The following is a 12,642-nucleotide window of genomic DNA, read 5'->3' as shown; positions in this document are numbered from 1 at the left end:
CGAGTACCTGTCACAGCCCATCAGAGTACCCGAGTACCCGTCACAGCCCATCAGAGTACCCGTCACAGCCCATCAGAGTACCCGTCACAGCCCATCAGAGTACCCGTCACAGCCCATCAGAGTACCCGAGTACCTGTCACAGCCCATCAGAGTACCCGAGTACCTGTCACAGCCCATCTGAGTACCCGAGTACCTGTCACAGCCCATCTGAGTACCCGAGTACCTGTCCCAGTCCATCTGAGTACCCGAGTACCCGTCACGGTCCATCAGATTTCCCCGAGTACCCGTCGCGGTCCATCAGAGTACCCGAGTACCCGTCGCGGTCCATCAGAGTACCCGTCGCGGTCCATCAGAGTACCCGTCGCGGTCCATCAGAGTACCCGAGTACCCGTCGCGGTCCATCAGAGTACCCGAGTACCCGTCGCGGTCCATCTGAGTACCTGTCACCGCCCTTCAGAGTACCCAAATACCAGTCACCAAGCCATCAGAGTACCTGTCACCGCCCTTCAGAGTACCCAAATACCAGTCACCAAGCCATCAGAGTACCTATCTCCAGCCCATCAGAGTACCCGAGTACCTATTTGCAGCCCATGTCTCATAGAATATACTTTGGGGTGTTTGCTTTCCAAAATGGGGTAATTTTGTGGGTAATTTCACTGTCCTGGTGGTCCAGGACCTTCAAAAGTGTGATGGGTAGGAATGAAATGAGATGTGTCGTTTATGCTCCTAGAACGCCTGAACGTACTACTTCAATGTTCGGCCTCTCTATGTGACCAGGCTATGTAAAAGTCCTACACATGTGGTATCGCCATAGTCGGGAAGAGCAGCAGAATGTATTTTGGGGTGTTTGCTTTCCAAAATGGGGTCATTTTATGGGCAATTCCATTGTACTGGTAGTCCAGGGCCTTAAAAAGTGTAATAGGTGGTTGAGAAATGAGATGCGTCATTTTTGCTCGTAGAACGTCTGAAGGTACTACATCAATATTGGTGCTCTGTATGTGGCCAGGCTGTGTAAAAGTCTCACACATGTGGTATCGCCGTACTCGGAAAGAGTAGCAGAATGTATTTTGGGGTGTAATTTTGTTGTATGCATATGCTGTGTGTGAGAAATAACCTGATATGAATGACAATTTTGTAAAAAAAAATAATAATAAAAAAAAAAATCTTCATTTTGCAAAGAATTGTGGGAAAAAATGACAACTTAAAAAAACTCATCATGCTACTTACTTACTTAATATACACTAATGTGGGTTATTTTTACCAAAGATTGGTAACAGTATAAATTTTGGCCAAAATTTATGAAGAAAAATTACTAATTAGCAAAAATGTATGACAGAAACAAAGAATAAGGCATTTTCTTCACAAAATTTACGTTTTATTTTATTTATAGCATAAAAAACCCACTAGTGATTAAATACCACTAAAAGAAAGCTCTATTTGTGTGGAAAAAAAAGGACGCAAGAGTCATATGGGTACAGTGTTGGATGACTGAGTAATTGTAATTCAAACTGTGAGAGCGCTGAAAGCTGAAAATTGGTCTGGTCAGGAAGGGGGTGTAAGTGCACTGTATTGATGTGGTTAATTAACCAGACCAATTTTCAGCTTTCGGGGGTCTCACATTTTGAATGACAATTACTCAGTCATGCAACACTGTACCCATATGAAATTTGTGTCCTTTTTTTCACACAAATAGAGCTTTCTTTTGGTGGTATTTAATCACCGCTGGATTTTTTATTTTTTGTGCTATAAAAGAAAAAAGACGGAAAATTCTGTAAAAAAAAAAAAAAAAAAAAAAAAAAAAAAAAAAAAAAAATTTTTTTCTTCGTTTCTGTTATAAAATTTTGCAGATTAGTAATTTTTCTTCATAAATTTATACTACTACATATCTTTGGTAAAAATAATTAAAATTGGTGGATATTATTTGGTCTTTGTGAAAGTTATAGCGTCCACAATTCTATGGTGCCAATATCTGAAAATTGATCACGGCCCCCCCTTCCTCAAGGCACCCCCCATGTTGAGGGCATGCGGCCTGGTACGGCTCAGGAGGGGGGGGGGGGGGCGCTCGCTCGTCCCCACTCCCTTTCTTTTCCGGCCGGGTAGCGTGCTCGGGATAAGGGTCTGGTATGGATCTGGGGGGGACCCCCACGCCGTTTTTTCGGCGTAGGGGGTTTCCCCTAGAATCCATACCAGACCTAAGGGCCTGATATTCTCTAGGAGGGGGAACCTACGCCAATTTTTTTAAAATAAATTTGCGTGGAGTTCCCTCTTGAGAGCTGATAATTCTGTGAGAGTCGCCTCTGTATAGACGGAGATCCGACTTGGAGGCGACCTCCATTGAAATCAATGGGTACCTGTCGCCTACAAATCGGATTGAAGAAGTACAGGAACCTTTTCTGAAGTCGGAGCGACTTCAGTAGCGTGCATTAAGACGGCTCTCATTCACTTACATTGATTTTTACATGTTGTCCGACCTGAGCCAACCAGGGGCGACCTAAAGTCCGATCTGAGTCACCCCTGTGTGAACTGGCTCTAAGAGGCATGATGAGTTTTTTGAAGTTGTCATTTTTTCCCACAATTCTTTGCAAAATCAAGATTTGTTTTCCTTTTTTTTTTTTTTTTTTTTTCACAAAATTGTCATATTATCAGTTTATTTCTCACACACAGCATATGCATACCACAAATTACACCCCAAAACACATTCTGCTATTACTCCCGAGTACAGTGATACCACATGTGTGAGACTTTTACACAGTGTGGCCACATACAGAGGCCCAACATGCAGGGAGCGCCATCAGGTGTTCTGGAGTACCCAGGACAATTCTTAAAATTTCTCTCCTACATGTAAAAATCATCATTTTGTTTGCTAGAAAATTACATAGAACCCCAAAACATTATATATATTTTTTTTAGCAAAGACCCTAGAGAATACATTGGTGGTTGTTGCAACTTTTTATCTTGCACGGTATTTACGCAGCAATTTTCTAACGCTTTTTTTTTAAAAAAAACAGTTTTGTGCTTAAAAAAAAGAAAAAAGAAAAATGAAAGTTAGCCCAATTTTTGCATAATGTAAAAGATGAAGTTATGCTGAGTAAATAGATACCTAACATGTCACCCTTCAAAATTACACATGCTCGTGGAATGGCGCCAAACGTCGCGCTTTACATGTTTTGAGTTACAGAGGAGGTCTAGGGCTAGAATTTTATTGCTCTCGCTCTAACGTTCGCAGCAATACCTCACATGTGTGGTCTGAACACCGTTTTCATACGTGGGCGGGACTTACGTATGTGTTTGCTTATGTATGCGAGCACATGGGGACAGGGGAGCTTTAAATTTTATTTTTATTTTTTCATTTTACTTTATTTATTTTAGTTTGACATTTTTTTCCCCCAAAAATAAATTTTTTGATAGTTTTTATTCCTATTACAAGGGATGAGCGGCCGTTTACCGTGATGCGCTGGGTCCTCCCAGAGGGCGCGCGAGAGTGGAATTCTGGGAGGGCGTCATATGATGGCCTCTCAGAGTTAAGAAACCGCCCTGTAGCCGTCATTTGGCTATGGGGCGGTTGTTAAGTGGTTAACATAATACGATTTTTTTTTTTTTTTTTTAAATCTGTATTTTTTTTAAATTTATTTTAACAAAAAGTAAAATACCACCAAAAGAAAGATCTATTTGTGGGAAAAAAAATTATTTTGGGTACAGTGTAGCATGACCACGCAATTATCGTTCAAAGAGTGTCAGAGCTGAAAATTGGTCTGGGGTGGGGGGTCATGGCTGTTTAGGTGCCCAGTAAACAAGTGGTTAAGGACCAGGCCTATTTTTCAAACTACATTGTTTACAAGTTAAAGCGGAGCTCCACCCACCTCCTGCAAAAATTAAAAGCCAGCAGCTGCACATACTGTAGCTGCCGACTTTTAATAATCGGACACTTACCTGTCCTGGAGTCCAGCGATGTCGGCACCGCAGCTCATGTTTCCGTCAGCTGTCGGGTGCATGCCGCCTCCATTGCGAGTTAGGGAACCCGGCAGTGTAGCCTTACGCCTTCACACCGGGTACCCTACTGCGCATGCGCTCCGCTCCGCTCCTCTCTCCTCCTGGCCCGCCAGCGATGACGCAAATACTGAAAAAAATTGGGAACAGGATACTTGTGAAAGATGGGTATCCTGTCCCCCCTCCCCTCTGTAAGGTGCCGGAGGGGGGAAGGAGTACAATGAGAGGAAGTTCCACTTTTGGGTGGAACTCCGCTTATAAATCACTTTTTTTTTGCTAGAAAATTACTTCTAACCCCCAAACATATATATACATTTTTTTTTTCAGACACTGTAGAGAATAAAATGGTGGTAATTGCAATACTTTGTCACAACGTATTTGCGTTGTGGTCTTACAAACGCAATTCTTTGGGAAATTTTTATTTTTTTAAATTATAAAGTAAAACGGTAAAGTTGGCCCAATTTTTTATTTTTTATTTTTTTTATATTGTGAAAGATAATGTTATGCCAAGTAAATTGATACGCAACATGTCACGATTCAAAAATGTGCCCTGCTCATGAAATGGCCACAAACTTTGGCCCTAAAAAAATCTCCATAGATCTAAAAATTTCTACAGGTTGCCAGTTTTAACTTAAAGAAGTGCTAGAATTATTGTACTCGCTCTGACGATCGCAGCGATACCTCACAAGTGTGGTTTGAACACCGTTTAAACCGTTTACAGCCTGAGTGCTTTCACACTGGAGAGACAGGCGCGGCTCTTTACAGGCGCTATGCGGGCGCTATTTTTATCGCTTTATCGCCTATAAAGCGCCCCAGTGTGAAAGGGTTCCAAGTGTAGATCGCCAGCACAACACTGCATCTCTTCATCAAGTCCTCAAAAAGCCCATCCTCAGCTGGATGGGAGAAAAACAAACACACACAGCCAGCTGGGCCGGCATAGCTGTCACTGGTGGAGTTTTCCTAACAGCTCACAAAAAAAGGCACAGCTGAAGGGACTGAGGAGGAGATGAGCGGGAGTTGTTTATATTTGTCTCCTTGGAGACCGGCGGGCAGCGCATGCGCTATCACAAACCGGCGCCGCTCCTGGGACTGAGGGGGGGGGGGATGTTTACTCTTGGGAGACTCAGCAGTGAGAAGAACGATCAGGTGTCGGCTGGAGGCCACTTTGCGGTCCGCTGGCTGGATTTGGCCTGTGGGCTTTGTTTGACACCTGTGGAGTAGAGCATTCCAGAGGAGGGGAGAGGCTTGGAAGAAGTCCTGGAGGCGAGCATGGGAGGAGGTGACAAGGGAGCTAGGGATCAGGAGATCAGGAGGTCTTGGGAGGGGTGAAGACATTTGGTTGGTATTTTGAGACCAGGTTATGTAGCTGGGGTCCAGGTTGTGGATGGCTTTATAAGTTACTGTTAGTATTTTGAATTTAATTTGATGGTTGAGTGGCAGCCAATGGAGGGATTGGCAGAGACTGGTAGCAGATGCTGAGCGGTTTGTGAGGTGGAAGAGCCTGGTAGCAGAATTCATGATGGACTGAAGTGGGGGATAGCCTATTCAGAAGTAAGCCAGTGAGGAAGGGAGTTGCAGTAGTCGAGGCGAGAGATGACCAGGGAGTGGATTAGAAGCTTTGTGGTGACATTGGCTAGTAAGGGGTGTATCTTTTGGAGATGTTGCGGAGGTTGAGGCGGCAAGCTTTGGACGTTGACTGGATGTGGGAGCCGTAAAAGGATAGTTCAGAGTCGAGGACTACACCAAGGACCTTGACATGAAGGGACAGGTTGGTAGTGGAGGCTTCCCTTGACGCCAAGGCCCTAGGTGTAGTTGAGGCGTTGATTTTAACAGAGAATTCGGGGGGGGGGGGGAGAAGGAAATATAAACTCCGTGATGAGTTTGAGGAAGGGATGTGACATCCAGGCTATGTCTGTTTGTAAGTTGGTGATGTGTGAGGAGACTGATGGAGTGAGTTGGGCGGGGGACGGAGAGGTAGATTTGGATGAGATTGGGAGAGATTGGGGATGTGAGTTGGAGTAGAATTGAGTCAGAGGGTGAGCGTAGTATTTGCGAGGGAGCAGGAACCTGGGTGGAGAAGGTCTTTAGGTGGCCATTAGGATTTACTTCCAACTTTAGGAGTGCAAGGATAATTACATTATCAATTTTTACAATGAGGGTGTGATTTTTTTTTTTTTTTTTTGTTCCTTAAATGTATTCTGTTCAATGATCGACTTTTGGGATTTTGATCTTCTTCCTTTTTTTTCCCTTTTACTCCTACATTAGACTTCTGGACCCGCAGACAAACACCGAGATAGCAAAATACCCGATCTACAAGATTCTGTTCTGTGTAAGAGGACATGATGGGACTCCGGAGAGCGACTGCTTTGCATTTACTGAGAGTCATTACAACGCCGAGCTCTTCAGGATACACGTCTTCCGCTGTGAGATCCAGGAAGCGGTACGATGTGAAGCAAGCATTGCATTATATGTCATCCGTTGTTAGGTACCTGACAGTAGAGCCCGACGTGTAGGAGAAGACCCCTCTTACAACGCTGGTTCAGGAGCCACTGGAATGGGGACAGTGGTCTCATGAGCACAGCGAGTGCCTGATGGTAGTTGCAGCAGTCGGCACCGAAACAGTATGGACAGCAGGCAGGAGCAATCAGCGAGCTGAGTGGCAGGAGATGCAGGAACAGCGACTGCTGGAGCTGAATGATTCAATGCTCCTGGCCCCTCCCTCCTGTCGAGTACTCCCACACCAATCGGCTTGCTATGGGGGGGGGGCACACTCGAGCCAAGCTAAGCTGCAGCTCTGTGTGTCCATTCATTCAGACAGGGAGCTGTCCGGCCCCGCCCTCTCCCGATTGGCCAACTGACTTTGATTGACAGCAGCAGGAGCCAATGGCACCGCTGCTGTGCCCTAAATCAGGGGATGGCCGAGGGACACATGGACATGGCTGGACAGAGAGAGAGAAAAGGGCTCAGGTAAGTATTGGGGGGGCTGCTGTACACGGAAGGCTTTTCATCTTAATGCATAGAAAACACCTTCTGCCTTTACAACCACTTTAAGGCTGGGTTCACACTGGAGCGATGCGGGAACGCCGCGAATCCGCAGCGTTTTCCCGCATCGCATGCCTCCCGCCGGCAGTTCACACTGCCCTATGCGGACTGCTGGGAGTGTCAGTGAAATGTTAATGACACCCCCAGATCAGTTCGCATATCGCAGTGCGATCTGCAAACTCGGACAGGAATCGGATCGCATGGTGTGAACACCCATGCGATCCGATTCTGCTGCGGACCAAAAAAAGGGTCCCGTGTGAGTTTGCGGCGGGTGCGATGCGAATTCAGCCATACTATCTGTATGGCTGAACTCGCATCGCTACGGAGATCGGATGTGATTTGCACTGCAGTGCGGTGCGAATCACATCCGGTTCTCGCCGCAGCGGTGTGAACCCAGCCTAAAGGATACGTTCTCCTTTTAATAAAATCATAAATACTCATCTTGTAGGCAACCTTTCAGAGGTTGGGATCTACCCAGGCAACCAGGAGGAAATCAAAGATCCCAGAGTAAGGCGGGAAATCGCACTCTCTAAAACAACCCCCAAATCAGTGTCCTCTTGCCCCCCCCCAATATAGTGTCACCTCTGCCCCCCCCCCGCTCTAGTGTCCTCTGCCCCCCCCGCTCTAGTGTCCTCTGCCCCCCCCCCCCCGCTCTAGTGTGCTCTGCCGCCCCACACTAGTGTGCTCTGCCGCCCCACACTAGTGTGCTCTGCCGCCCCACACTAGTGTCCTCTGCCGCCCCACACTAGTGTCCTCTGCCGCCCCACACTAGTGTCCTCTGCCGCCCCACACTAGTGTCCTCTGCCGCCCCACACTAGTGTCCTCTTCTGCCCCCACACTAGTGTCCTCTGCTCCCCCCCCACTCTAGTGTCCTCTGCTCCCCCCCCACTCTAGTGTCCTCTGCTCCCCCCCCACTCTAGTGTCCTCTGCTCCCCCCCCACTCTAGTGTCCTCTGCTCCCCCCCCACTCTAGTGTCCTCTGCTCCCCCCCCACTCTAGTGTCCTCTGCTCCCCCCCACTCTAGTGTCCTCTGCTCCCCCCTACTCTAGTGTCCTCTGCTCCCCCCCACTCTAGTGTCCTTTGCTCCCCCCCCACTCTAGTGTCCTCTGCTCCCCCCCCACTCTAGTGTCCTCTGCTCCCCCCCCACTCTAGTGTCCTCTGCTCCCCCCCCACTCTAGTGTCCTCTGCTCCCCCCCCACTCTAGTGTCCTCTGCTCCCCCCCCACTCTAGTGTCCTCTGCTCCCCCCCCACTCTAGTGTCCTCTGCTCCCCCCCCACTCTAGTGTCCTCTGCTCCCCCCCCCACTCTAGTGTCCTCTGCTCCCCCCCCCACTCTAGTGTCCTCTGCTCCCCCCCCACTCTAGTGTCCTCTGCCCCCCCCCACTGTAGTGTCCTCTGCCCCCCCCCACTGTAGTGTCCTCTGCCCCCCCCCACTGTAGTGTCCTCTGCCCCCCCCCACTGTAGTGTCCTCTGCCCCCCCCCACTGTAGTGTCCTCTGCCCCCCCCCCACTGTAGTGTCCTCTGCCCCCCCCCACTGTAGTGTCCTCTGCCCCCCCCCCACTGTAGTGTCCTCTGCCCCCCCCCCACTGTAGTGTCCTCTGCCCCCCCCACTGTAGTGTCCTCTGCCCCCCCCACTGTAGTGTCCTCTGCCCCCCCCCCCCACTGTAGTGTCCTCTGCCCCCCCCCCCACTGTAGTGTCCTCTGCCCCCCCCCCCCACTGTAGTGTCCTCTGCCCCCCCCCCCCCACTGTAGTGTCCTCTGCCCCCCCCCCCCACTGTAGTGTCCTCTGCCCCCCCCCCCCACTGTAGTGTCCTCTGCCCCCCCCCCCACTGTAGTGTCCTCTGCCCCCCCCCCACTGTAGTGTCCTCTGCCCCCCCCACTGTAGTGTCCTCTGCCCCCCCCCCACTGTAGTGTCCTCTGCCCCCCCCCCACTGTAGTGTCCTCTGCCCCCCCCCCCCACTGTAGTGTCCTCTGCCCTCCCCCACTGTAGTGTCCTCTGCCCTCCCCCACTTTAGTGTCCTCTGCCCTCCCCCACTTTAGTGTCCTCTGCCCCCCCCCCACTTTAGTGTCCTCTGCCCCCCCCCCCACTTTAGTGTCCTCTGCCCCCCCCCCACTTTAGTGTCCTCTGCCCCCCCCACTCTAGTGCCCTCTGCCCCCCCCCCCACTCTAGTGCCCTCTGCCCCCCCCACTCTAGTGCCCTCTGCCCCCCCCACTCTAGTGCCCTCTGCCCCCCCCCACTCTAGTGTCCTCTGCCCCCCAAACTAGTGTCCTCTGCCCCCCCCCCCCAATCTAGTGTCCTCTGCCCCCCCCCCAATCTAGTGTCCTCTGCCCCCCCATCTAGTGTCCTCTGCCCCCCATCTAGTGTCCTCTGCCCCCCCAAATCTAGTGTCCTCTGCCCCCCCCCCAAATCTAGTGTCCTCTGCCCCCCCCAAATCTAGTGTCCTCTGCCCCCCCCAAATCTAGTGTCCTCTGCCCCCCCCCCAAATCTAGTGTTCTCTCTTCCTTCCCCTAAATCTAGTGTCCTCTCTTCCTTCCCCTAAATCTAGTGTCCTCTCTTCCTTCCCCTAAATCTAGTGTCCTCTCTTCCTTCCCCTAAATCTAGTGTCCTCTCTTCCTTCCCCTAAATCTAGTGTCCTCTCTTCCTTCCCCTAAATCTAGTGTCCTCTCTTCCTTCCCCTAAATCTAGTGTCCTCTCTTCCTTCCCCTAAATCTAGTGTCCTCTCTTCCTTCCCCTAAATCTAGTGTCCTCTCTTCCTTCCCCTAAATCTAGTGTCCTCTCTCCCTCCCCCATATCAGTGTCCTTTGTCCCCCCTTCATATCACCCCCCCCCCCCAACTGTAGTGTCTTCTTCCCCTCTGTCCCCTTCACATTACCCCTCCCTATAGTGTCCTCTGCCCTGTGCCCCCATAGCAGTGTCCTGTGCCCCCTTCACCCCCCACTTTTCTCTGCCCCCCCCAACAGAGAGAGAGAGAGAAGGTGTGTCACAGTACTGGATGGAAAATGGGAAGTAACTTTTCACATTAACAAGTTGGTGATTGTCAATGCAGGGAAGTTTTCCCAATCTACCTGTTGCCTGCCCGCGGTCGTCTGGTAGATCAGGATCGAACGCTGGCCGACCTCCACTGTATAGCATTGCATCTGTGATCAGCAGATTGCCAGTGCAACGTCAGGCTCCTGCAGACTCTCCTACGGGGCAGACAGATACTGAACTCCAGAAAGGACATTGAACGACGAGAGCGCTCGTTGTAGAACTACAAACCGCCTGCCGCAATGGCCAACCAGTACTTGTACTTCATTGATTCACAGAACTCTACGAACTAATGACGCGACTGTGTGGAGAGCGGAGTATTTCGATTTGTGCACAGATCGCAGTAAAATGCAATTGTCCTTATGACCAATATCATTGGCAAGTTCAGGTGCCAGGTTACCCACTCACCTAATCGGGTGGCGTTCCTTACCAGGGCAGGAGATGCAACCAAAATAAAAGGGGAGTGGGAATAGGACCCCAAGGTGTCCTTGCCTTCAGTGAAGGAACTGTGGTTTAACCTGATATATCTTTTAATTGATTTGTGACAGCGGGTGTGGGGAGAAGACCCCTCTGACCGCTATCATGCTGAGGGATCTGGTTGGGGTTCCAGAAAGTTCATAGAAACATGTCATACCCGGAATATGAATGTAACGTAAAGGTGAACTTATCCTTTAAATTACGTCGTCACCGCCTGGAGTTATGATTTTAAATCCTTTTTGCATTTGAAGTGTGTCTGGTGTATTTGGAGGTCTAATAAACTAACCACGCTTGTGCTGTGTATCTCTGCAGGTGAGTCGGATATTGTACAGTTTCGCAACGGCTTTTCGGCGCTCTTTGAAGCAGATGCCTCTCGCTGCCTCCATCCCTCCCCAAACCCCCGATAGTGACATCTTCACCTTCTCCGTGTCCCTGGAAATCAAGGAGGATGATGGGAAGGGCTATTTCAGGTCTGTGTTTTATTTGTTGTATCCATTTAACTTTTATTTATATATATATATATATATATATATATATATATATATATATATATATATATATATATATATATATATATATATATATATATATATATATTGCTGATTAACCCCTTGCTGACCAGCGCACGGGTAGGCCCCCTTATAAAGTGGAGGGCCACCCTAACCCTAAAAAAAACAAAACAAAAAAACAGCATTAACCACTTTCAGACCGGACCATTTTGCTGGCTTAAGACCAGACCAATTTTTGTGTTTTGGCACTGTGTCGCTTTAACTGACAATTGTGCGGTCGTGCAACGTGGCTCCCAAACAATATTGACGTACTTTTTTCCCACAAATAGAGCTTTCTTTTGGTGGTATTTGATCACCCCTGCGGTTTTTATTTTTTGCGCTATAAACAAAATAGAGCGACAATTTTGAAAAAAACGCATTATTTTTTACTTTTTGCTATAATAGATATCCCCCAAAAATATATATAAAAAAAACATTTTTTTCCTCGGTTTAGACCGATACGTATTCTTCTACATATTTTTGGTAAAAAAAATCACAAAAAGCGTTTGATTGGTTTGCGCAAAATTTATAGCGTTTACAAAATAGGGCATAGTTTTTATGGCGTTTTTATTAATATTTTTTTTTTTTACTAGTAATGGCGGCAATCAGCGATTTTTATTGTGACTGCTACATTATCCCGGACACATCAGACATTTTTGACACATTTTTGGGACCGTTGTCATTCAATCAGTGCTATACAAATTCACTGATTCCTGTGTAAATGACACTGGCAGTGAAGGGGTTAGATTACAGAACGTGTTCCCTTGGAAACCATGTTACATGGACTGCGGTGCAAATCTGCAAAAAGCACAAAAAATGCATAGGTGTGAATCCAGTCTAATGGTCCCAAAATAGTGTCAAAAGTGTCCGATGTGTGCAGATCATCATTACTAATACAAAAAAAAAAAAAATAAGAAAAATGCCATAAATCTATCCCCTATTTTGTAGACGCTATAACTTTTGCACAAACCAATGAATATACGCTTATTGCGGTTTTTTTGGGTTTTTTTTTTTACCAAAAAAAATGTAGAAGAATACATATCAGTGTAAACTGAGAGAGAAATGTTTGTTGTTTTTTTTTTTTTATATTTTTTTTGAGGGGTATTTATTATAGCAAAAAGTAAAAAAATATTACTTTTTTTTCCCAAAATTTACGCTCTTTTTTTTTTTTTTGGCACAAAAAATAAAAACCACAGGGGTGATCAAATACCACCAAAAGAAAGTTCTATTTGTGGGGAAAAAAAAGATTTCAATTTTGTTTGGGTACAACGTCGCACGACGGCGCCATTGTCAGTTAAAGCGTCGCAGTGCCGAATCTCAAAAAAGTGCTCTGGTCGGGGGGGGGGGGGGGGGTAAAACTTTCCGGGGCTGGTGCAGTTAAGATTTTTAAATGTAAGCAGACTTAGGGGCTGATTTATGATGCATGAGGTATTGATGAGGTATGACAGGAAAGAGTGAGCCTATAACCACTTAAAGACCAGGCCTATTTTCTGTCACTTGTTGCTTACAAGTTAAAATCAGTATTTTTTGCTAGAAAATTACTTAGAACCCCCAAACATTATT

The 12,642-nt window shown here is 47.6% G+C and overlaps 1 protein-coding gene across 2 annotated transcripts in view; it reads left to right on the top strand.

Annotated features, from left to right (window-relative positions):
• The window catches only part of RABGAP1 (RAB GTPase activating protein 1), a 219,864-nt gene that overhangs the window by 33,806 nt on the left and 173,416 nt on the right, over positions 1 to 12,642 (top strand). For both annotated transcript variants that reach the window (XM_077469737.1, XM_077469648.1), the window contains exons 5-6: positions 6,253 to 6,427; positions 10,844 to 11,001. In XM_077469737.1, coding sequence (XP_077325863.1) covers positions 6,253 to 6,427; positions 10,844 to 11,001 — 333 coding nt within the window. The remainder of the gene's footprint in view (positions 1 to 6,252; positions 6,428 to 10,843; positions 11,002 to 12,642) is intronic.

Source organism: Lithobates pipiens, unplaced genomic scaffold, assembly GCF_037356315.1.
Source record: "Lithobates pipiens isolate NorthernLeopardFrog02 unplaced genomic scaffold, aLitPip1_a1.2 Scaffold_1, whole genome shotgun sequence".
NCBI lineage: Eukaryota > Metazoa > Chordata > Amphibia > Anura > Ranidae > Lithobates > Lithobates pipiens.
This window is presented reverse-complemented; position numbering and strand designations above follow the sequence as displayed.